The sequence below is a fragment of the Ciconia boyciana genome, chromosome 8, assembly GCF_034638445.1.
Source record: "Ciconia boyciana chromosome 8, ASM3463844v1, whole genome shotgun sequence".
NCBI lineage: Eukaryota > Metazoa > Chordata > Aves > Ciconiiformes > Ciconiidae > Ciconia > Ciconia boyciana.
The window spans coordinates 32,033,222-32,059,568 of NC_132941.1; the positions used below are offsets into that span (position 1 = coordinate 32,033,222).

The 26,347-nt window shown below is 39.0% G+C and overlaps 1 protein-coding gene across 16 annotated transcripts; it reads right to left on the reverse strand.

Annotated features, from left to right (window-relative positions):
• Positions 1 to 538: 538 nt before the first annotated feature.
• LOC140655380 (solute carrier family 22 member 15-like) lies at positions 539 to 26,347 on the reverse strand. Of its 16 annotated transcripts, none has more exons than XR_012043756.1 (13): positions 26,237 to 26,347; positions 24,133 to 24,279; positions 20,169 to 20,301; positions 19,337 to 19,501; positions 17,566 to 17,695; positions 16,352 to 16,405; positions 15,606 to 15,827; positions 13,807 to 13,947; positions 11,951 to 12,036; positions 7,711 to 7,757; positions 3,164 to 3,236; positions 2,496 to 2,657; positions 539 to 1,524 (listed from the first exon to the last, which is right to left on the reverse strand). XR_012043756.1 is itself a non-coding variant. In XM_072869822.1 (13 exons), the coding sequence occupies exons 1-13, from the start codon at positions 26,324 to 26,326 to the stop codon at positions 1,512 to 1,514; spliced, it is 1,524 nt and encodes a 507-aa protein (XP_072725923.1). In that variant the 5' UTR covers positions 26,327 to 26,347; the 3' UTR covers positions 539 to 1,511. The 16 variants fall into 16 exon arrangements, 11 of the variants coding, with proteins under 11 accessions (XP_072725923.1, XP_072725922.1, XP_072725925.1 ...); XM_072869822.1 differs by having other exon boundaries at positions 2,496 to 2,659; positions 7,649 to 7,757; positions 16,352 to 16,402; XM_072869821.1 differs by having other exon boundaries at positions 2,496 to 2,659; positions 7,649 to 7,757.

The window sequence follows — 26,347 nt, forward strand, 5'->3', positions numbered from 1 at the left end:
GGAAGGCATTAATATTATTCAGAAAAAAAATTCACAAACTCAATTCTAATCCTCACTAAAGTGAAACATTACAAAAATGATGAATAAATAAATGATCAGAAGATAAAAGTTTGCAGCATATTCTATAGGGTGTTTGTCATCAAGCTTCAGCCCCAGAGGTTAAGTAAACACACATGCAATCCATCCATATGTCAACATTACCTAAATGTTGTTCTGATTGCCAGTTGATTTTCACCTCCTGGGGACCTGATCAGGCTATTCATAAGGCACGTGTGGACACAGCACAGATTTCAGTGAGGCGTCCAGGCAGAGCAACCCACGTGTGCTCACGTGTGCGTGTGTGTGTAAGTGCACACGCACTTGCAGGGGTGCACGTTCATTTGCAGAACTATTCTTTAACTATGGAACTTGCTCAAAATACAGAGACCTTTCAGTAACCTTATCCTATCAGATGCATTAAAGGGCCAAAATCAAAATGATACAAGTATTCTTCAAAAAGCCTGGGTAAACATCTTGGAAAAAGCAGCACTCATAAAACAGATGTTAAATAATTTTATTTTTAATAACAAAATTGTGTTGGCCTTCAAAAAACTGTAACATTTGTGATGCATCTATTCCAACATAAATATATTAACTGTTAACCAAACACTCATATCCCCCTCACAGGAAGAATTTCCAATTCATATGTGAAATGTATTGGATTACATATTCTTACATATATTATACAATATATGACTCATGTTCAATAATTTCTAGTTCCACATGTACAGCTAGAACTTAATAACCTTTGTTTAAAAGGTTACTCATCCTCTCCTTTAAATGCACCTCTTGAAGGCCTGACATCATTTTTCCAATATAGTATTATTTTTAACTTTACGTATCTTTTCATGTACAACTGTATTAAAAAAATTACTTAGTCCCACAATATAAAATCCATTTATTCTCCTTTCAGATCTCCTGTTCAGGTTTCTTATGCTAGACATACTAAGGCCAGCAAGCCATCTTTGGTCTCTTCACACTGTGAGGTATACCATAATTTAGAGGAAAAAAACCCTGTAGAGAAAATTAGCATATACAGGATGCTGTTACTTTTCACGATTACAGCTTGCCTGAATATATAAGGCCATCTAAATTTTAAATTATACACATCACTTCAATTACAACATTATAGCTTAATCTGAAGCTAGCAATTACGTTTTGTAAAATAAATTAATACTTCATTTTAAGAAGCTGTAGAGAAGTCCAAACATCCAAAATAGGCTTTTGTTAAGCCATTAACGCACAGATTTGTCACCTCTTTTCTCACAAGCTTTGATCAACTTCTTCCATCTTCTCAGTTTGCCTCCACATAAAACTGTTCAACATGCTACAAACAGCATTATACACGAGTCCTCCAACATTCCTGTCAGATATATAGAGCAAGATTCTGCCCTTCAAGTATTATAGCACCTTCTCAATGGAGGCTTCATTTTCCACCCCAGACAGGCCTTCTGAAACTTAAGTCTTTTCTTCTAACTGGTTTGCCTGTCAGACAGAAGAAAAATAATTACTGAAAAACAATGCACATGTCTGATTTTTCTTGTCCTGTTTTATAGGCTAATATTAAATGTGAAAACCAGAACTCATTGATTTTTTAAAAATTAGAAGGGAAATGATATTCAAAAAGCTCAACAATTATTTTTTTTTCCATTTCATCTGAATGCAGTATTACTATGTACTAGGCCTAAAAAGAAAGCATAATAGTGTGTGTAGTATGATTAAACGAAGTACAGTAATTACCAGATAATTAACAAGCTAGCATATCAAAAGAAACATATATTCTTTTATATCTACACTAAGCCTGCTTAGTCCTCAGCTAACAATTCCTTTCTTATAGGAATTCCCCCCCCCTTTTAAAACTAATTCTTCCAGGAAGCAGTTCCCAAACTTAGGGGATATACTTCATATTTTCTATTCTATTACCTGTTGAAACAAACAAACCTTTCATTTGTCACTTCAAAAATTTTGTTTAGTGCATATCAACAACAGGAAAACACTCTAAATGGCTCTAACCCCAGGACACTAATGAAGGATAAAACACTTCCTCATATATATATTAATTTTAGATTATGTTCCACTACAAAACATGACAAAAAGGCACAATGCAATACATGAAAAATATGCCTAGTTGTTTTACTGTAAAAGCACAGGAATGTTGCTGAATGTATTGTCCCTGATTATTTCAGACTGCCTTTCTAAAATTTTCCATTAAGGAAACAAAATAGGATTCATTTACATATAATTTCATATATACAGGTGAAAGCTGTTAGCCTTTTTGTCTTTAAGAGCCAAACAAAGAATAAATTTAATCTCCACTGAATGCGAGAGAACGATGGCTTTAAAAACTTCATGCACACGTTCATTCATGCACAATCTAAGCAATATATACTAAATCATGGCTTGCATAAGATAGAGAGGAAAATAATGCAAAGCTACAGTAAAAAAAAAAAAATTACTCTGCTTCTTTGTTTTTAAGCACTTGGTATTTGGGACTCTGGAGATCTTCAATGCTCTCAGCAATTGGCTTATTTAGTGTTTCTGGCAGAAGGAGAGTCAGGAATCCCGCTGACAGTCCACTGATTCCAAACACCACGAATGGTACAGAAGGACTAAGAGATCTCTAAAATTAAAAATGCATAGTAAAAACCCAGCATTGTTTCCTGCTCTTAAAATATATGATCCATATGAACTGCAGTCAAAACCAAACGACTACAACTTTTCACTCCAGCAATTTGTGCAGTTATCCATATACTGGTAGAACAAAGAAACCCAATAAATGTCATTTCACAGAAACAGCTTCATATGAAAACTTTGTTTACGTGCCTAAAAACTCAGATACTGAGTGAGCCTTAGCAGTACCAAATGCATTGTATGACAATCATTTCACTAACAGATAACATATTAACACAACACAGAACATTAGATTATTTCCAAAAAGGATCAACTACTAGGTATTTTTAAACATCTTGTTCATTAATTCTTGAAACTGAGTGAACGTTACTTAATTTTTCATAAAAACAAATATTTTTTTTAAGAAATATAGGCATATGTGGTACCAAAATCAAAGTGCTTTTGAGAGAATGTAATAAATCTGAGTTACATAAAAAGTAGAAAATAATCTTACCATAGATGGCACAAATGGAGCCAAAATGCCCCCAAATCTGCAAGACATGGAACAGACACCCAAGCCAGCATTTCTGTTTCAAACAAAGGATGAAAGATTTGTAGTTTCAGAGCCAACTTACACTTTTAAGTTATCAAATAGTCTTTATTTAAAAAAAACAAAACAAAACAAAACTTTTTAAATTACCTCCAGCAGTTACTCCAAAGATTTTCAACAACTTGCTGCTAGCAAGGTTAATCACACCCTTTCAAACCCTAGCAAAACCACCCTGTTGTGCAATCCTTCACAAAAGTTTGAACAAAGGGAGAGGTTTTCCAACCTGCCATACAGGGCAATTTAATTGGACATCCCTGTTCTGGATGCAGAAAGATTTCAAAATTTGGCAGGATCTTCAGGCAGAAGATCCTGAATGCTATCTCCAGCTCAGGCCGTCAGTAGCAGGCTCTCTTCTGCGACCTCAGGTTGCACAGATGAAAAGTCAGTGCTTACCTCCAAACAGAAGATAACTATTTGCCAATGTGAAGCTTGAAAACATCTGGCCAGATGTGTCACTAGGGGGCTGCTGAATTCTGCGCTCCCTTCAATTTTCAGACAAGTTTAAAACAATCTCATCTAGACTGTGATAATCAAAGCATGGGTTAGAACCACACGATCCTCTTCAAAGAAACTTAAAAAATCCTCAAAGTCTTTCATTTCCTGATCAAATGCAAAAATCTTCCGTCTCTGTATCACTCTTAAATATGGTATATAACAGCCCCTTCAGAGACCAACACTGGCACCAGTCATCAGTGAGACAGCAAGAACTGGCTCATGGTGGCTGTTCTTCTCCCTACATCTGTCAGTTGCTTCCTCTCATTCATCATCATCCTCAGCCGCACCGAGCTGAGCTGCCCCTGCTCACCCTGTTTCCTTTTCCTCCTCCAAAGACAGGAAGACAGTGACAGGATTAAAGAGGAGAAGCAGAGAGGTGACATGGGTCACTAGTATACCAAAACAACCCACCTGCACACCCCTTCCTAATGGCCCTTTGCACAGGTTAAGGGAAACAGATGATGGAAGGAGCTGATGAGAAGTCAGTGACTTCAGTGTAAAAATAAACAGACAAAGCAACCTTTTCTCTCATCAGGTCCTCTTGGGAAAAGGAAAATAGCAACCCACACTTCCTCCCATTGAGACAACATCGACCCAAACCCCACAAGACAAGGCCAAGCACCTCCCCTGTCAACAAAATCCCTGAACTGATAAGAGGCACCAGTCTGTGTGTGAACCATTCATTTAGAATCATCCTTCCCACAGACCCAAAGCCTGTCCGCATCCAGAGATTTGTTGGCTTCTTTTTTTCTGCTGAGAGGGAGTAGGGCAAAAGGTGATCCTAAATGCAAGTTGTGTCATTTCAATTCCAATGCAAAATGAAAGCAGTTGTTAAAAGACTTTAGCATATCTATAATTCAGAATTCAACAGAGTTTGGGTTATGCAGAACAGCGTCCTGGTATCCAAGAGGAAAAAGGCATTATCGCCCAAGAACTATTAGTAAGTATTCTTGAGGTGCTGCACTGCCGATGGCTGACCACCCACCACCTGTCTTACCTTCCTGCCCCAGTTTTACCAGACTCACTAGAAGACCTACTCAACCTGACTCACTGCACATGCTCCTACCATCCCACGGAGCACAGCGCTGAGCTAATGCCAGCCAAAATAGCTCTACAACCAGAGTAATCACATCAGCCTGGGGCTTTGCTCATGCCAATGAGTCCCGCTGCAGCTGCCTGGCAAGTGACACATGCCATGTGGCACCGCTCTAGCTGCGCGGCTTGCCCGGCACTGCCCGGTGAGTGGGCTACAGCCCTGCACAAATGCAAAAGCTCCTCTGCTGCTGGCACTGGCAGCTCTCAAATTTCACTAATGCGCACCAAGGATTTTTGTTCAACAGAAAAAATTATGGAGAGTTCCCTGCAAAGAAAGCCAGAGATCAAAAGGGCAAGTATTTGAAAGAAATAAAAACTTATCTACTACCACTGACATAAGTGAAAATACAGTAGTTTCCCCAATGTAAAAATAAGCAAATAAACTTTCCAGTGCTATCCTAGACAGTCCAATGGCCCCACTCTGATTCCACCCATCCCATACAAGGATGCCATCATTTTCCAACCATTTTCTCATGAAAAAAAACTATGAGTTTGTTTTTACATCTATATTACTAGAGCTATGATTACGTTTTGTTTCCAAAGACAACCTTCCTTTTTGTCCAAAATGCAACAGTAGTGATGTTTTCTACTTTTAACTTTTTTGTTCCCCAGCAGGTATTTTAAAGACATCAAAAAGAAAAAAAGCCCAAAGCACATACACACTCTCCAGCTTGCAGCACCTCCCCATTTCTAGCATGAGGTGTATTTGTCATTCCTCCATGTACCAATTAACTTAAAAAATACGCCTAACAGTCCTTGTGTTTAAAGTAATAAGTAGGTTTAAATAAGGATCAGTAATGCTGAAGACATTTAATTTTTCTTCAAAACATCCCCTTGGGGTGGGGGAGGGAAGAGCTTATTCCACCTCCTCTCCACTGCCTTTGAATGGTACATGTCTCATCTCACGGCATGCCTAAGCTCCAGTGTCAGAGCAATGCCAGGATCACTATAAAGCTGTGCAAAGCCCACCAGATGGTGCTGATGCTTTGGTTTAAATCAAACACTTGCCCATCACTGCTTTTCTTGCATAAACTCTAATATTTGCAATTAAAAGTGCCAGAGAGATACCAAAGAAATTAAATGCATAAATTGTCACATGAGGAATTTTCTTATAGTTTAACTTAATAGTTTGCCATATTATTAATCACGAGTTGTCTAATAAAGTTGCTGATTTTCTGAACTGTCTTTATTCTTACATTTTCTCCACTGACGGTCTGTATCTTTGACACATATAGTTACTTTTGTGCCAAAATATTAGTGCAGATTCTCAAATGAATTAGCGCTTTACTTGATTTATTTTTTTTTTTAAATCTTCCTAATCACAAACATTTTCAAACACACTGAGACACTACTGTAAGTCCTGCTAGGTATGAGCTGTCACATACTTGGCACCAAACATCAATGGGACTTCAGAAGACAGGGTAACATGAAACATGAGAACACAGTGAAACAAGCAAAAGCTGAGAAATTAAAAAATTTTCAGATTTAATTCTCTTGATTCTCAACTCCAGAAAAGCAGAGGGGACAGGAAAACAAAAAAAAACCACCACCCACTAGAAAAGGAGACCTTAAGAACACAAAAGTTTGGACACGGAGAATGTAAACAAACCCCCACATCCAATTTCAGTTAGCATGCTTGGGACTTGCGTATTAAACCTAAACCTTTGCCAAGAATCACAAGCTCAGTATCTAGAAACAGTCAATCCGCCTCCATCCTCACAAGTTTTATTGCAAAAACTGCATTCACAGTTTAGCTTTTATGCCTCCGTAACATATGGGAAACTGTGAACCTCAAAAGAAAAAAAAAGCCAATCCAAGGAGTCACCCACATTTTTTTTTTCCCCCCAAAGCCCTCAGTGTCCTGGAATCAGGTGATTTATGTCACCATCCTAATTACCTCTACAGTGCTACAGGACACATCTACCAGCCAGGACACCTTCCTACTCCACGTCAGCTGTCAGCTTTCCTGCTCTCTCAAAAGAGAGCTCAATTTCTGCAGTAGTTTTGTAGTTGCTATTCTTGAGCAACTAGTGCAACACGGCTCAAATTCTGAACACATGCTTTGAGTACCATTCAGAAAACCACATGGAACCGAGATGGGGGGTGAGAAGAGGAAGACTGTGTGGTATTATATTTTCCCATCTCAGGTTTACCGTGGGACAACAGGAGAGAGAATAACCTCACAAAGCGTTGGTGAGAACTATGAAAAATAAACTAAGGGTTTAGCCCACTTGTTCATGAATTAAAATGGTATAAAGCAAATTACTGCCATACAGAAACTACTAAAATTAGTTGCATTATGAATATTTAATTAAATAACAAAGGTATAGAAAAGCACTTGTTTTTCAGGAGGCAAACATAATCACATGGGAGATGTAAGTATACAGAAGGACTGTAAATAGTCCTTACTGCATAGTCTATATTTATAGTTAAGTTAGCACGCACTTCCATCACATCATTATGTTTGGTTTTGCAGCCTGCAATTTTACTCCCAAAATCAATAGCAGAAATGAGAAATATGGCACCTAGCACTGCAGTGTAAGAAGTTGGTTTTCATATTTTTATTCTGCGTTCAGACATAGTGGAAGTTGCCACAAACAGCCCAGGAAAGTGCATTGGTGCAAAACATGTGACTAATAGAAGCCTTTTCAAGCCCTGGCAAGCTGCCTTAATTACAGAAAGAACTCATATTGATATTTCAGGTAGAAATAATTACAGATAAATATTAAAGCACACCAGCAATCAGTATCGCTTTGCATGAAAAGTATTTTCATTTACCCAGAAGCTCTGTTAAGTTACCTCAGTACTGTTGGGTATAGTTCAGATGTATAAATATACACAATGTTGAAAGCAGCGCTCACCATCATTTTTCCACACAAAGCTAATACAGTGGGACTGAGGAGCAGACCTTTCAGAAAAGAGAAAATAAGCTGTAAGCATAAATAGTCTGTTTTCTTACTCTTTTTACACAATGTTGAAAACATCTAGTCCTCTAAGAGACTGTCACACAAAAACAATGTTTCATCTATATGTTTTTCAACTACAAGCACAAAAGCAATTATCTCAGTTCTTCCCAACCATTCTAAGAGCTAACATAAGAATAGATACATAAAATTGTATTTAGGACCAAGAAAATCTGCCCTGTTTTTCTAGGAAAGTGTAAAACTATCAGAGCTCTAGAAGGAAGGGATAACGCTTCCAGCTCTCTGGTCAAAATACCTTATCAGGTAACTACATCTTTTGACGAGCACAGACAATACAACCTCCTTGAGTAATTTATTAGATTAAAACCATAAAATTTGATTCACCTCAACAGCTTATTTGCTCCCCAAGGACATCCTGTTGGGACTTAAAATGCAGCAGCTCTGTAATTGGAAAGAACAAATGCTAATGCAGCCCAGTTTACTAATAGACAGTTTTTAGTTGGCTAAACTGAAGTGTGGTTCTTTTAAAGTCCAAAAGAAACCTGGCTTTTGTTATCCTGATTTTGGATACGGTTGTGTTTGCACCATCCTTTTTAATAAAAAGAGAGTTTAATATATTTTTTTAAGCGTGAGAAAAGAATGAATGCTCTGATTAGCTGTATTTCAGGTTCTCTTCCTCAGAGTTCAGCATGTTTCAGTTTGGATCAAATGATGTTGATTAAGTAATGGGAAAGTCTGATTGCTTTCAATTGCTTTTCTTTTAATTTTGCCCTTGAATATTTTCAGCTCTATTCATCTGATCAAGTCAGATTCTATTTCAGCTGAAGCAGAAATTCATTTGTACGTAAACTGAAATCCAGAAACTTGATTCAATTTCTTTAAGCGTGATGCATTTTTGCAGTTATTTCTGTAATTCATGCAAAACAGATGCAACGTTTTCATCCAAGTTCTCCTTTTGCTCAGCAAGAACTGGAATATTACATACAGTTGGCAGATGCAAAGGTGGGAACCTGGTCCTCAGAGCCCTGCTGGGTGCCCTCAGACAGCTGGGACATCCCTTTTCTTCCATCAACCAAACATGACAGAATGAAGAAGAGATTTGCAATTCTCCAATATGTTTTAAAACTTGCTGGTTTTCTCCCAGAGAGACTTAAATTGAACACTGTATATCCATATACTAGAAATTTAGCATTAGTGCGCTTGGGAAGTTTTAGTCTTACTATCAAAACAGAAGAAAGAGTTTGTCGAGACAGAGAAATTAGCACTCAGAAGCTCAGGAGTGAATTTAAAGAGCACTGTCTTCTCCAGGTTCCCTCCCTCAGGGGAGGCTGAAGGCTGGCCACGTGGGGAATTACTACAGGATTCTGCACACTAGAAATTCACTGCACATCAGCTTCCTTGTGTAAGCAAGTCCAGACATAGCCATCACATTTTTTCCTTGGAGTCTTGGAACATATTTTTAGCAATTCTGGAAGAACAGTCCATTATTTTCTTTACATATATAAAATCTAACACCATTAAGCAGGAATGCACTTTCTTCTGTGAGGATTCTCTGACCTTTTATAGGTCGTTCACTAGGTCCAGCCAAGCATGTCCATGCAGCATCTTTAACACTTACCTTTGGACTAACACCCTTTCACCTGAACATCCAGTAGCAGCAGTCTGCACACAATTCTGCTTGAAATGGTACAGTCAGGGCAACTGTTTCAAATTTTGGTAAAAGGCAAAGTTGTAAGTTCTTGCTAAATTCATGCATTTGAGTTTTATTGATAAGGAATAATCTTCCATTAATTGATCTTTTGAATTTAGGGAAGTAAAACAGGGGAAAACGGTAACAAACGCTGCTGACGTTTAAGAGCTTCCAGAACAGAGTTACAAGTTTTGATGCCATCACTGCCATTAAGAGTCTCATTTGCAGTGCCGTTATGTAGATTCACCTTCTGGCTGTCATCTTCATAAGTAAAAGTTCACTTAAACAGTACTTTTTAAACTAAAGGAGTCTTTAACTTTACTTCAGAAAAAATATCCACCAAGAAAGCTTAGTTCTCAACAAACAGAAATACCTAAAATTAACAAAAGCTGAGACAATTGATTTAAAGAACTGCAAATTTTCTTTCCTTCTTCAGTGGAAAGCATATCAATGAAAGTGACAAAAAGTTATATGTTCAGCACAAGCAGATAAATCGACATGAAAATTAAAATCTAGTTACCCCTAGACTACAAGTCTCCTTTGCTTGCTATAATATAAAGTGGATACAAAATGCAGAAGACATCTTTGTGCTTCACAGCAGCTTTTGAAAGAAAATAATATTACAGCTCCGTTCCCCCTCCACTGCCACTCTCCCACACCATCTTCCAAACTGATACTCACACAAATTAATTGATGACTTCTAAGTGATAAGGGAAGAGAGAGCTGAGGGGATATATCAGTTTTTTACTTAACCATTGAGGGATTTTTTAGTCTCAAATTCAGTACACATCTTTAATAACTGAAATGTTCTCGGCTTATTCCACAAGGGAGATGACTTGGACCAGATTCTCATTCACAAGTTAGCAAGAGTTATTCAGAAATCAAGTGAAGGTTACAGACATCAGAGGCAAGTGCCCAATATCTCATTAAAATCTTAAATCCCTTGTAATAAAAATCAAGGCTTTTGTCAATCACTCCAAAGAATGCAGACTTAGACAAAAATTAAGAAGTGTTCTCCTTAGTAACAGGAGACTCAGGTTAGAGATGCAACCACCCTCATTTCATCCAGTGAAGTGACTCACCTTCATCATGCTTGAAGCTGAATTTCTTTCTACTTAACTGACACAGATCACTCTGGGCCAAGAACCAGCTTTATTCTTACCAAAGTGAAAAGTAAGACGTTTTAATGGGATTAAAGTCAACTCAACTGGAAAAGGCAGAATATTTCCTGAAATTTAGCAACTCTTCAGGAATTATTACCCTATCCTGATTAGTCACTACTGCTTTTCTTTCATTTTGTTTTAAAATATATAAAAAGCAGCAGAAAGAGCAAACTTGTTGGAACAAAGGAAGAAACAGCCTCAGTAAAAGGAGCAACAAAATGTCTGAGGACTTGAATTAACACAAGCATGGCAAATAGGATTATGGGATATTTTCTCTTTCTCTGTTTTTCTTCCTGAGACTTTTCTGAGATCAATTTGAAATGGGTGCCAGGCAGCATTTATAGCTGTTAAGGATAAACACAACCTATAGAAGGCTACCTTGTAATCACATTGCTGGTGCTCCTGGGTCAAAACACTGGTAAAGCTAAAACATTTCTACTGAAGGAATATTAAGAAAAATACAGGCAGAGAGCTGCCACTTCTATTTGTTAGTGTCATACAGATGTAAGTTTTCAGTAGCTAAAATAAATATTAGCACAGAAAAACTACTTGAAATGGAAAGAAAAGTGAAAATAAAAAACCAAACATGTGAATGTCACTGACAATGTTAGAAAAAACACATCTTTTGAGATGAGAAAGATACTTGATGATACTCCACTGTTACCATGAACTGTCCTCACAACTGCATAGTGCAGCAATACACAGCATGAGATTGAGGAAGGCAGCAAGCTTCTTGCCATCCCTATGGCTTCCATATTGCAGTTCTGACTTCCGTTTCTAATTTTCAAGTACAAAATACTTTTTTTTAAAGCTTTAGTGGTTTGGGGTTTTTACAGATGAATTAAGCTTCTAATTCAGGAAAATCTCAGTTCCTATTTCTATAAGTATTACATGCCACCAAAACAAATGTAGAATTAAGCTTGGCATCTCACACTGTCAAGATGCAGTCAAACTAACATTACACTACACTGCAGCCTGGCTATTAAATCCAGTATTTTAAGGTAAACTGCTTAAGTGATAAATTAATGCAGTGTCAGTATTTGAGACAGAACGCAATAGCTTGGTCTGACCTTCAAAGAGCCAAGGGCTTGCAGTCAGGCAAACTTAATTGATTAACAGGGTCAAATTATGCCAGCAAGAAGTTAAAAGCAATATAGACAAGACTCTGGCTCCCTGACCAACCCTGGAAGGAAGAGACAGAGAAAGAGAGACATATAAATGGATAGGGCTTTAGGCCCCAATACTCGGTCACAAACTACTCATTAAGTTGTTTTGTCAGCTTTTATCCCAATTAACATCTACTTTAGCAGCAGTACATACTTACCAGCATTTGTTGGTAGAAACATGGTAAATATACAGGCAAGTCCTGCAAATATCAGAAAACATGTCATAGTTTTACGTCTTCCAGACCTAGAAGGAAAAGACCACCCAGATAAAGATGGAAACAAATTCCTTCAGTATTTTTTGAATTTGTCTGCAAAATACCAACTAAAGTACACAGCAGCGTTAATAATAGTTATAAATCGATTGTACCTTGGTAAGTGCTTCAAATCTTGCATTATTTTCCTAGTTCTGTGTACTGAAGTCCTCCCACAAAAGCTTTCCCATTTCTAGCCAAGTTTTTATTTTTAAGCTATTAAATTTGTAGCCATGAGAAGAACCCATCTACTTCAGCAACGAGAACTCAGACTTCTTTCTTCTCTATACTAAGCAAGACAATGGGCCTTGTCACCAAAAGGGTATTACAGTGCATACACACAAAGATCAAATTAATATTGGTCAAGAAAATGTAATTCTAATGCTTCCTAATCTGTATTTCTCTTTTACAACTTTGCTTAAATATATGCAGTTATGACACACCGTAAAACTATTTTGTATGCTTTTCTGTCTAATAGTATACACATGGAAATAAGCAAAGGCTATTTCTACTGCCTAGTATTTTAAAATAAAAGAGAAGATGACAGGATAGAAAATCACCAGCTCATCTCCACATCTGCTGTACTTAAATATTTCATAATTATTTGCAAAGGACCACAAATAAAGATATTCTTAGTAACAGTCTGCAGGCATGTAGAAATATTACACATGCTTGTTACTTCATGAACTCTCACAGCTATTTCTAACTGCTACGCCATACTAGTAGAACTATAGTTTATCTGTAACAAACATATAATACTTGTTTTTAAAATCTTCTAAGTATTTTTGCAACAAAAAAGCTATACTTTAAGGATACTGCTCACTAAAACTGAATGAAAACAGAGCAGCTGGCTTGTCACGTTCTGTTTTGCATTAAGTACCTAAAACTACATATATCCTTACTTCAGGAAACCAAAAGCTTGAAATTTACAATTAGTTTCACAAATTAAAATGAAAAAAAAAGTGTAGGATTTGTGCAGTTTGTGCATGTCCTTGACTCAGGCTTCTTGGGCTTGAGGTGAAGGTTGGCTGGTTGTTTTGCTTTTTAGCTTGACCAAGCTGACAGCTTTTTACTGCCCAAAAAACCTAAAAGGTGACATCCTCACCTGACTGAAGAAAATGGTATTTTTGCCACTGACCTCAGTGAGACCAAAGTATCATTACAAAGACACTCAAACTGAGGGTTACATGAAACTCTGAGTAGCTCTGGGTTGCCAGACTGTTTGGCCTTTGGAAATACTCACATAAAGGACGGCCTCCAAATACACTGAAAAGTATGAAAATACACGGACATTGATCATTCATGCCTTAATGAAAACTGAACAGCTCTCACTTCAAAGTTGTCTTTGAAAAGTTTAAGTAAAAATGAACAATTCTGAAAACTGCTTTCAACTGCAGCTGGTAGGCAGTACAAAACCAAGTCATTCTGAATAAAATACATGAGATCTATATAAGCTATAGATACTTAAATAACTAGGCTACTCCCATTTTTTCCATAAAGACCAAACTCTTTTTAATAACATTAAGAGATGAGCTTTTCAATGATTGAGTAATTCAAAAGATGAACAAAACTAAAAAAGGTAAGAGGTAGAAAATCAGAGTCCCATTTCTGTATCAACTGCAGAAACCCCTGCAGCGGAGTAAATCCCCAAAGAATCAACACTGTTTAGAAAAACAGTGAAGTATCTTACTGAGAAAAATGTTAATATTTTTCTAGGCTATCTACAAATATATGCAGAAAACTAGGAAATAAGTTTTTCTTACCAGGATTTCTCAATAAAAAACATGCAGAGAGGAAATGCTGGAACTTCTACAAGACCAGAGAGCGCCACATTTAAATACAGATTTCCTCTTAATTCACCAGCATTTAAAGTTAGTCCATAGTACACAAAGCTGCAGGCATACCTAAAAATAACCATTAAAGTTACATTACTAACATAACTAGTCTTTAGGGCTAAGGAAGTATTTAAAAGGTAAATTACACCGAGTTAGGATTAGCTATATTGAGTTACATGCTAGGAAGAGAACTCTTATTTCCCATCAAAAGGGAAACAAGGCAAAGAGGATAGTTCCTATTTAAGGAAACAAAGTAAATTCTTGAAAGAAAACAAGTGCTCATATATACGCACAGCATAACTTTCAGAATTTTCTATTAGCTTGGTTTTTTTCCCCTAGGTTATTTAGCAAATCTAATAAGCTGAACTGTAGGCAGCTGATGCTTAACTGTTGCAAAGCAATCCTAGGAAAGAAAATTATATGTACATCCATTGCTTAACACAGAGTGTCTTCCCCAAACCTAGGGAAGGCTTCCCCAACAAACCTATTATCACTTTTGTTGGAAAGAACTAAGCCCCCAGTCCCTGCCCCACAAACAACAACACTGGGTTGGAAAGGCCACCAGATATTACAAAAGACATTTTGCCTATTCCCTAGTCACTCCCTTGCTGTCCAAGCAGAATCTGGGCCAAGTGATGTAGAACAGGAAAGGAAAAATTTGCCTGACACAGGGAGAAGTATGTCCTCTGTCAGTCACAGCTGAGAGTGGTGCAAAGGCTCCTGAGCAACAGCACAAGGAGCTGGGTGACAACGGCTGTAACACCACTCCATCTTAACAGTTTGAGAGAGAAAAACAGTGCTGCAACCTCTTCTTCCAGAAGACAAGAATGCCTCAGTGTCATTTCTCATCACCGTAATTACTTACATTTACCTACCAGCAACTTAAGAGTGTAAGATGCTTCTGGAATGGTCCTACTTAGCAAAGATGTTCCTGCCACTTCTCCCACATCCTTCACATCTCAGATTACCCCACACATCAAACTACTGATTTTTTTCTCATCTACATCCTGACAATCATCTCAAATGACGTTGAACTTTAAAGGAAAACTTGTTCTTGGTATTTTGGAAAACGGCTGTTCCTCCAGCGGATTTTAGCTCAAGCCAATTGGCAACAGCTGCTGCTGTAACAACCAACCCACCACCTTCCCCCCTCCAGGGTGTCCCTCTGCACTACCATGTATCGCTAATATATTATGTTACAACCTCCTGCGCTTTGGGGTGATTATTTTTTCCCCAAGTTGTACCACTTTTAAAGGCAGCACCTAATATAAATCTATGCAATCTGTATTTTATCTTGCCCACAGTTTTCCTCCACTGAACCTGCATAATGTGCTTTTGGGCTCTTAATGCTTATTCTTACTCCAGATCTCTACTGTTGTCTAATCCACGTCATCCTTTTCCTCCTAAGACTGGTTCAAATACACACCCTTTCAGTAATTTCTGCTTCAGCTTCTCATTTCACTCAATGTAAATATGTTCCCACCAGATTATTTCTTAGTAGGTTTTGAAGCAGTTTCTAAGTAACACACTGAAAATAAAACACAACAGCAATAATAATGAAACATCAACTTTACAACACATCATTTTAGTTTATTATTTTCTGCCATCAACTGACAAATTTACGATTTAGTTTGAGGACAGAATTTTCAAAAGAAAAGGATGAAAATCTTAATCGTTTCCTCATGTCTGACTCATTCACAGCATCTCAGCATCTTGTTATTACATACCAGATGTACATCAGTATGATGGTTCGCCACCGAAGGACTGGGTGTTTTACTAAGTTTAGGATACCAGGTGCTGATTCATCCTTTCTCCAAGTTCCTGCGCTTGGTTTTAATTTTAGGTTTAATCTCTCTTTCCCATTACCAAGGGCAATATATTGCAACACATCTTCAGCTTCTGATGTTTTCCCTTGGGAATACAGCCATCGTGGTGATTCTGGGAGCATACTAACAGGAAAGAACAGAAAATCAATGATGACAAGTTCATTCCTATGAACACAGCACTAAAGTCAATCTTTCCATTTTGCAAATCAATACTTTAAAAAAGTATCAATACAAATTAAGAGAAAAACATTCTATTTGCACTGTTCCGCATATTAAATTCCATGTACTTCAATAATAATATGGTTAACCTTACAGGAGGATTGTTGGAGATGCTTGACAAAGCACTCAGTCATATTAGAGGAGTTTAAATCTAAATCTTGACTTCTGCTGAACTGACTTGAGGAAACGCTACACTAGCATTATCCAGGAGGCATCTCAAATCCCAATTATCTGAACAGCCCAGATAAAACTTTGTTTTCACAAAGTTTCTTTCAAGCTTCTCCATTATGGGAAGAGCTCTGAGTTGGAGCGAAGAGGAAAGAAACCTTACTGGGGAATTACTTGTCAGGCTCCAGTACCAGCTCATTGCTGCCCACATAAGTTTTAAATCTCTTATTCCCAAGAATAATCATAATATCCTTGCTTACCACAACTTCAGTTCATGATTCCTGGATTTTTTGAGGTTGTAGAGTGTGCTGCTGCTTTTATACGAGCCATAAAATAAAGAATGGAATATTTTTAACTGAACCTTTATTTTCTCTGGTACTTCTAACAGAGATATACATCCTACAACCAAAGTAAACTTTCATTACTTCAGAGAATCCCAGTATTTTTAGTATTTGGGGGAAGTAATTCTATTTCCATCAGAAACAGAACACCATAGAGGAAAATATATTATGCAGAACTTCTTTCCTCAGCCCAGAGGCTTTGTTTTCTTTCACAACAGGAAGAGGGAGGTTTTTTTGGTGTATTCTTTAACAGAACTTATTTCAAGAGCAGATCTATCTAAAAAAAAATTGAAATTAAAAAATAATTGAAATAAAAATAAGTTTTTTCTATCTATGCTGTATGCTTGACATTCCCTGTATTAATGTGTAGACAACCTACTACACTAATTCTGTTATTTCTTCTACAGCTTTACCTAGTGATCAGAAGTATACAAGGTGTAATACTTGATATGTTAAAAGAATATTTTGTAACAAACACAGGCCAGACAAAGCTAGCACTTTTAATTCCTTAAATACTGATACATTTCATAATCATTTTTATGATAATATCCATGTAGGAATTCTAAATAGGAGCACCCAAGCACAATAGTGCTAGGAACAGACACAAGGGACCTCAAAAGCAAGCAGACACATAGAGTATCACGCTAAAAAGGCAATTCCAAGTGCTCTCACTTATTGCCCTTTGCATGCATGTGTCTCACGAAAAGAAACTCTAAAATCCCTCTAGGATCACTTCTAAAACTTCTCAAGCACTGAAGCCCTTCCTTGGCAGAAGGCAGTGTTCCTGGCTGACGCTCCAGCTTGCAGCCTCTGGCAGGCCTTCCCTTTCCCAAGCAGATTTGTAATCGAGTTTAATTGGACAGCTGGCACACAGCTGCTCTTTGCAAACCTGGCCACCACAACTCTAACAGCATGCAGAAACACAAGCTCGTCTTCTGGGTAACCCTGACCTTCTGCTTCATTTAAAACCGCTGCTTTCTTCACAATACAATTTTTCTCTTGCTTGGTTCACAAAACCATACCGAAAAACTTCATCCTTGTTTATACCGCTCTCTTGAATGATGACAAGAAAAAGTAACCGTTAAACTGCTGCATATTTTTTCTTATAATTATAATGCACATGAACCACTTACAAAGAAAGAAGAAGGAAGATGACTCCTGGAGTATTCGATACCAAGACAAGGTAGCGCCATTCTCTTACACAGTAACCCAGTAAAGCATAAACAGCAATGCCAACTGCAAATGTCAAATTAGTTAACGAACCTAAAAACACAAGACCAAAACGGTGACTACAGAAACCATTGGCAAAAGAAAAAAAAAAAAATCTTAAGTAGAAGCCTGAAATTCCTAGCCCATGAAGTACCTAAATAAAATAGCAATTTTATGAGGTATCTTTACAGCACTTGTGAACCACTTGGCTTAAGTATGTTATGCAATCCCAATGAAGAATAGCTTTGAATAATGTATGGAGGGACAGGGGTTTTTTCCCTTTTTAAAAATGAAGAGTGGTACATAGGAGAGAGCAAGACATGAACAGGAACCTACAGACTAAAGAGAAAACCTGAGGACAGGAAGGGGAAGTGTTGAGACTGAGTGATTTATTTAGGTCTATTAAGGTAATCTTGAATAGAGGTGGCAGGCTGGAACAGAAATTGGAAGTTATAACAAGTACAAGGACTGAGTTCAGTACAAAAACAGCTGCAAGCCAGAGGTTTATTACAGCAGACTTCTGACGAACAAGCATAAATAAAAATGTTAAAAATGTGGGGTCAACTTGAACTCCAAAAGCCTAACAACAAACCTCTGCACACTAACACAGGAGATCTTATACTAACCCAGAAACTCTCAGCTATCACCCACAAAGCCTAGCTCCCAGCCAACACCTAGGAGAGCTTCTTTAACACTGCTGAGCTGCATCCAGCAGCTCCCTCTCCTTCAGCCCCCGATCAGTTGTTCAGCACCTCTTTCTCAACAGCTGAGCAGAACTAGAATAAAGCAGCTAGAGCAACAAGCAGCAGGAAGCAGACTGTCTCGTCGGTCCACAGGAGGCTGACCCTGCAGGGAGAAAGGCTGGGAAGAGCAGAGGTAGACAACAGGGCAAGGAGGGGTGGGAGAGAGAGAGGGCGTGAGTCAAAAAAGTGAACCCGGGAGAAGATGACAATTCAGTACTTAAAACAAAAATTAAGTGGAAAGCTATAACTAAACCACAACTGTCTCACACATCCCCAGGAGTCCAGAGAAGAAATAAGAAAAATAGTAGAATGAGGTAACTGAAGAAATGAGAGAGAGAGAGAGAAATATGCTCGCAGCCACAGCAAGTCAGCATTTGGACCAAGTTTTTCCCTACGTTGCACTAACCAAAAAGGCGTTACAGTCTGAGCTACTCCAGCTTTACAACAGATTGATGTGCAAGTGTTAAATTTATTTTAAGTCTCGGCAGTGGCATACGAAAAAGGACATTTAAAAATACTGGATGGTCAGCACATTCAGCAGTGGAAAAAACACTATCCAGGCACTAAGTCATTCTGTGGTGCAAGGAAACTTCAAAGAACACTTTCAAGAATACCTTCCCAAGACACCATACAGCATTGTTCAGAAGTTGGCAGGATCTACCAAAACTTTTTTTTTTTTTAATGTAATGCAGCGTACAAATCGGGAAGTTTTAGGAATCAATGTACCAATTTTAAAACCTCCGTTTTGCTCTTTATCAAACTTAATCCCATCTTCCTTATTCAGGCACCTTTCCCACAGAAATTAGAATTTGGATGAATCACATCACACTTATTTGACTTATGCTACAAACTGACTTTACTTAGTACAAACATAAGAATTTAAAATGTAAGGTATTGATAGTCAGAACAATACATGGCACAATAATAATGATTAAATATTCCCAAATCCCACCTGTAAATGACCAAAATGATTTTCCTACGTATTCTTGGGTTAGGACAAAAGACACAAGAGCCATTCCACCATTCACAATTCCAACAAAAAAACGTGAAACTGCAAATATGTCATAATTTGGAGCTAATGCTGTGACATACCCAAAAACAACATCAAAAAATAGACCTGTAGAGAGAGAATAAAATGTAATTAGTACTTATGCTATGCAGCTTGAACTCAGAAGAAAGGCAGGGCGCACAGTTAGTTACTGACTGTAATTTGTAGTCTACAGTATTCTTGTCTGTAACCTCTCACATTTGGTTTTTTAAGTCACACCATATGAAAATTACAGTCATCAAGTCACACACTTGAGGTCCGCAATGCCAAAGACGATGTTTCCTTGAAAAAACATTTTCATTAAACAAAAAGACCCTTTGGCTGCAAACGCAGCTGGAGAACACGAGGACATGAGTTACTCACTCTAAAGACGTTTCGGTAAATCATTCTCCCCATGCCCTCCCTCCCCAAAAAGCAAATTATTTTTAATGGAGACAATAGGGTCAGGCAATGTGTGGAACACTATGCTCAAACAGCAATAGTCATAGCAAAACCGGGTTATTTTTCATCTCCCATCAATATTCCAGTGACCACTATGCTGCCCAGCACACTTACACTAACGAATTTTAGTGCTGCTCTGCTCAGAGTGAAACGCTTATAGAGATCATTGACTCCAGAACATTGACGCAGCACAGTGGCCCAAGGGCAGCCTCTGGGCAGGGTGGCCCACAGGCAGAAAAGAAAAGATGTTGTTATCCACGTAGAACACTTAAGAAAAACCTTTTAACAATCTTACCTGAGATATACACTGGTTTCCTGCCCAGTTTATCCGACAAAGGGCCAAATGTGATATTGCCAATAAGCAATCCAGCAAAAAATAGGGATGATGCAAGGCTCACTTTGTAGGCTTCTTGTTCAATTAGATACCACTGTGAAAAAAAGAATCTCCTTACTGTTAAAAGTATTAACACTAATGTGCTAGCTTCCTCAAAAATAATAAAAATCTATCAAAATTCTATCAAAATTCTTCTCTTGCCATTTCCCACTTCTTGCTTTATATCCAATTAAAGCTTTGTTCAAAGTTTGATAGGTAAGCCAACAGTAGTCATATTTTTTTCCTAACAGACTCTAACATCTCTACTTTCTCTCCCCCAAGAAATTTCATTAGAATATATTATAAACTTTCAACTTGGTAAATGCAATTAGTTGCACTCCAATTCCCAAGCTTTGACAAGGCAACTTATCTTAAGTTATTGAAACAAGGGAAGTCTGAATTGTTAACAACTTAGCCATTTCAACATTGAACAAGCTTAGCTATTTGAATGAACAGGTAATAAAAATTATTCATTAACAAGAATAAAGCATGTTCACTATTGCAGTACGTAGAGAGTTAATGCTGTGCAGCTACGCTTCCTGAACCATGAGTAATCCCTGGTGCCCTTTCTCCTCGTACACATGTTGAATTGTTAAAGAGAAGCAGGAAGGGATTATGGGAAGATGTCCTTGTTTTATAAAAACTCTACGACCTACTTATTGACTACTCATTGATAGTTTAGTATCTTATTGTGCACATGCATTTATAATCAAACAAAAGTTAGAAACAGATGATGGGTTTCCTTATAAAATGTAGTTTCTACCTCATCCAAAAGCTAAACTGAGCCAGCATAATCAAAAATTGTCAGAAGAGAAGAAAATGAACTGACAGTGAGCTGAAATCAGAACGAAACATACTATTTCCCGACGGGGCAAGGCACACAGACAGCTTGCGCAGCCCCCCAGCTGCAAACAAGGAGGATCAACACTCATAGAAACACACTGTTGAGATTACAAACATTGCTGACATCGTGAACTTGGGAAAGAATGGCAATCAGAAAATCCTAGGTGATTTTCTGATTTTCCAGGAAAAAATTTTAATTAATTCAATGCAAGGCTTTAGCCAAAGAAGTAATTATTATTTGGGTGTTTCAAATAATTCCCAGTGTATTTACTGGAAAATTTACTTTTGAAAAAGCAGATGAGTGTCATGCTGACTTTTTAAATTACATGTGTAGTATGTCCTTTGGGGAGAGAAAGAAGGATCCTAATCCCATTTGCTTTTTTTAAGTAGAAGGTTTAAAAACAGAAAGCTGAAAGGAAGAGGTCCATGACCAAAATCCAATACAGCATACTAGGACCTCAGCCCTGAAGTGTCTGCCTTGAATTAATACAGATCCCCAAAGAATATTAGGAATTTAGTGAAACTTTTCAATTATAGCAATCTCAAGAAACATATGCTTTTACTCAATCTGAACTCACATAGTGGCAAAGTACAGAGAAGACATGGCTCCATCTACCCAGTAACCTACCTGTTACCTGTGCCCTACCCATCCAGCAGCCTGCAAGACGCGGGTTGTGGGAGTAGGACAAGATTTAACACGTTCACAGGATGCCTTCTGTAGTCCAATGTACCCAGTGTTCCAGCACTTCAGAGTTTTGGGGGACTTCTTGATACTCTGGAAAGGTAAAACTCCTGTGCAGCAGCATTTGCAGCTGGTTTCTACTATACCCCGCTGGGTAGTAGATCCTACCCTGTTACGTTGGATAAAGATGTAGCCCTGAAACTTATGGTTTCTTGACTTTCTGAGGAGACTTCAACAATGAAATATTCCTGGGCACGAATCCTCAGGAAACTTGAAATATAAAAATATCACAGCATGTGCTCTCCAAGGCACAGAGCACTGCTGGCCTAACTCTTTCTCTGTGCTAGCACTCCACAGCATACAAATTTCGAACTCCCAGTTCCCATCTGCAGAGTGTTTCAGGCTGATACAAGAGACAAAACAACTTTAGGCTCCTGGATATGGTTGTAAAAATCAACTTCTCAAAGGCAAAAGACCATTTCTACACCAAACGTGAGACATTCCTGAACTCACCTTCCTAAGCATCACCACTTGTTAAATAAAGCAGGGGACTAAGTTGATGCCAGACCAAGACGCCATTCTAACAACTGTATTTTCCATGAACCAAGCCTGAGCTATTATTTACAAAGTCTTAGTTACACCAAAATTAATTACAATGATTAGTTCTTGCAGCAGAACTGAAGAGCTGCTCTGAAGTTTTGTTGAGCTCCAGAGCAGAACGGTGCCCTGCCAAACCAGAACAGAACTGAAAGTACTTACAGTTTAAGCTCCACCACCAAAATAAAGGAAATGAACTTACAAAAGCAGCTTCCTCTCTCAGGACAGAACAAGAGAAAAGACTGCTTTTCCAAACTGTTAGTTGTGCTGCTTAGCGTGTCACTGGAAGATGCTCATTTTTTAACAAGTCTGATACAATAATCTGTGAAGAATATAACTTTTAAAAGAATGCGTCTATCTACTTTATTTGCACAAAAGGAACTTGTTAAATATTTGTCAAAATTAACTGTAGCTTGCCAACAAAAATGTTGCCAATTTTGTTATCACCAAAACAGACGCCCTCTCAGCTCTTTAAATCCACGTGGCAGTTTGATTTAGTTACTAGACCACTAGCATACAGCAAAACATTGGCCAGCATCTAAAGATTCCATGAAAAGATTATTAACAATAAAATTCAAAAAATCTTACAATAAAATTACCGAAATGAATGGGAACATAAATTTGTTTTGATGAGTCTTGAGAATTACTACACATTTTGGAAATAGGGACACTGACTTCTACATTTAAAAACACACTATTAGTTAAAGTTTGCTGATTTCTGATTATAAATTAAGTACTACCCCACATCATGCATCCTGCTGAGAGTCTGAAACTGAAGGGTGATCTTGGAAAACACGCTAATCAAAAAAATCTGTTTCTGACAGAGGATATGATCCAATATTGCATCATTTCTTCTTATGTCTAACCACTACATTTTTCCAAGAGAAACATCACACAGTCACATTTGGGATAATGGGAAGGAAGCAAAAATTTGGCACCAGCTACACCAAGTGCTAACCTGTCTTATATGAGTTTACTGACAACTGCTCCAAGAATTCAATCAGCAGAACTCTGACAGTTCACGCTACAAGCCAAGCCACCCACGCAGTCTTTTTTCTGGCACTGGCAGCGATGCTTAGGTCACTCGCGCTTGCCTGAGTGGTTATAGCCGAGGGACTAGCAAAAACACAAACGCAGCCTTTTGCATGGCATTCACAAGGCGTGAGGATGAAGGGTCAAGCTTCTGTCCCACTCAGCAAACTTCAATCTGTTCCATCTCCCACTCTCACCACACATTAAAACACCCAGACATGTGGTGCATGAGTTTCATTTTCATACTAGTTTTAATCTTTAAGATGTATGTTCTGTGAGAAACTAATGCAACTCATGGTACAGCTTACATGCACAGCAGATTGTGCAGACACGACAAATTGAACCTTTTCTTGGTAGAAAACAGACATTAGGAGGAGCGCATACTAAATTCTGGAGTTATAAACTGTAGTTAAGTGATCATTCTTCATTAGCAATGACTTTCTAAAACATCTGAAGGCAAAGAAAACTGAAAACAAAATAAAGAAAGTTTAACCTAAACTAATAAATATTAGATTTACACTAGGAAAGCAAAACTAATAATTTAATCATATACTTTCAGATTTAAAAATAATAGTAAAATAAAAATCCAGATGGGTGGGTTCCAATAACTTTTAATAGCATAAGCAAAACATTACACTAAGCCCTGCTCACCTTTTACAAGCGCCACAGCCTGCACTAGTGGCATAAATCCCAAGAAGAGAAGAAATGGTTAGGCACGATGGAAGTACTTGCCTCAGTTACTATAGATGTGAAGTTGTCTGCAAAATGGATATGCTTGGCAAGCTCAGCTCTGCTCGCTGGAATTCCTTCTTGGTCTATATGATACTCAGGCACAGCTCCCACAAGCACAATAAGCATCGACTGACAAGCCACATATACCTTAAAATAAGACACAATCATTTACCCTAAACAATCCCAAGGAGACCTGATGGAATATTGTAAGCTTCTCATTAAACTAACAATTAACAGTTTCCCTTTACCCAGCATCACAAACAAAATGCAATCAGTCTACTGTGTCTAAATCCCCAGATGTGATCATGGAGGCAGTTGGGAGCAGTGGGTACCATTCCAGAGATACTGGTGCACTTTCAGCGAAAGCTTCATCTTGCCACCCTCCTTTCCGTTGCAAAGTTGTTCAGTTTGTTCTTGCTGTTTTGTAGCCGGGCACAGTAAAGGGAGATACCAAGAACTTCATCATAGTTTCATAGCTGACATCTAACCCTTAGACCAAGATTATTATTATAAAAAAAAAATTACTTACTATACTCAAAGAATACAATCTGAGAAATCTAAGATTATATTTTTAAAAGTCTCTGCTAGTTCTTTCCATTGCAGAGACTGAAACCTTAACGTGATCAGTAGGAAAACTAGAATGTGCAGGAACAGAAAAAGATTTTCATAAAGAAACCCTTATGAGAATATTTATTCATCAATACGAGCTCCAAGATGTTTTGAATGTCTTCTGCGTTTTGCATGTGATTTATTTTATTTTTTCTAACTTAACAGTATCCCTCAGCACATCCAAGTATTAGCGATTTTCAGCACGTTAGCATTGATGGAAAATTTTTGAATCTAGAATGGCTCCCTTCATCGGGCCACAAGTCTTTGGGTGGTGGATTTGGTTGGACCTTGTTTTAACGTGCCATTTTACCCTGTACTTACCTTGAATGTTCTTGCAGAAACACGTTATAAACAAAAACCTGCAATCAGTGCTATCTCCCTCCCTCACAACAGTGTTTTAATTCAAAATGCAGAACTGTACTAACAGAGGAAGCCTGTTACAAAGAAACTAGGCGGATGCAACAGATAAATGTTTGCATGCGGGGGTGTGGACACTATTTAAAGACAGCACCCTGCATACCACTTTTCACAAGAGATTAAAAAAAAAAAAAAAAACAAAAAACACCAAAAAAATAGTTGCTGTGGTTAGACTCCACTTCCTTCCACTCAGCAGAAGCTTAAAAGGCACTTTTCGAAAAGTGGAAGATGTTCATAGAAATAAGGAAAACAGATCATAAACTTTGAAAAGTTAAGCATGTGAGACAGCACTGCAGCGAGAAAGAGGTTCGAAAAGCAACTTGCAAAAGGAACAAACCCCACCAAATCCTTTCTGAAACGCCCATGAAGCAGAGCGGGGCTCTGAGAGGACGTTTGCCACAGAAATGCTCGGGGAGGGTTCCTTCGCCATCCTCCGCAAGAGTCACTGCCCAGAGCGCCACAGAAGAGCGCACAGACGAAGCACAGGGGCCAGGACCACGAAGGGGAAAGGCGCTCAGAGGCGGAGGAGCTGGGGGGCAGGACCCCTGGCCCCCCAAACCGGCCTGGAGCCCGGGGCAGGCCGGCTTTCGCTCTGACAGCGTTTCCTAGAGGGATGCCCGAGCCACCTGCAGCCCTCCGGCGGGCGGGGGTGCGGAGGGAGGCCAGTGCCTCGCACCCCCGCCCGGCTGCCGGGCGGGTCAGGAAGCGGGTCCCGAGCGGGCGCGGGCATCCCGGCAAACACGGGAAAGGCGGCCATGCCAGTAAGAGTGCGTGCTCAGGAGCAGCCCCGTGCCCTGGGACACACGCTGGCCCCCGGCTCTCCCTCCGCTCTCAGCCCGTCCCGCCGCGGCGCTGCCCGCCCTCCCCGGGATGCTGCCCGGGCTGTCGCGAGCCGGGGGAGGGACAACGAAACGAAACCAAAACAACCCCGAACAACCCAACAAAAACCAGAACACACGGAAGAGGGAGTCCGCCGCCCGGAGCCGCTCGCGCGGGGACCGGCGGGCGCGACCTGCCCCGGCCGGCTCCGCTGCCCCCGCCCCGGCCCGCAGCGCCTGCCGCCGCCGCCCCGCCTCACCTGCAGCAGCACCAGGAAGGCGGTGAGGCGCCGCTGCCCGCCGCCGAACTCCCCCGCCGCCCCGAAGGCCTCCTCCAGCCCCACCGCCATGGCCCGCCCGCCGCCGCGCTG

Bases quoted from the DNA above. Each gene is read 5' to 3' on its own strand.
- LOC140655380 (XM_072869821.1), bottom strand. From the start codon at position 26,326: ATGGCGGTGGGGCTGGAGGAGGCCTTCGGGGCGGCGGGGGAGTTCGGC. The intron at 12,037-13,806 runs GTAAGAAAAACT...TTTTCCTTCTAG, and splicing joins TTTTTTATTGAGAAATCCTG to GTCTGGAAGACGTAAAACTA. The intron at 7,758-11,950 runs GTAAGTATGTAC...CTTTTCTGAAAG, and splicing joins GTTTCTACCAACAAATGCTG to GTCTGCTCCTCAGTCCCACT.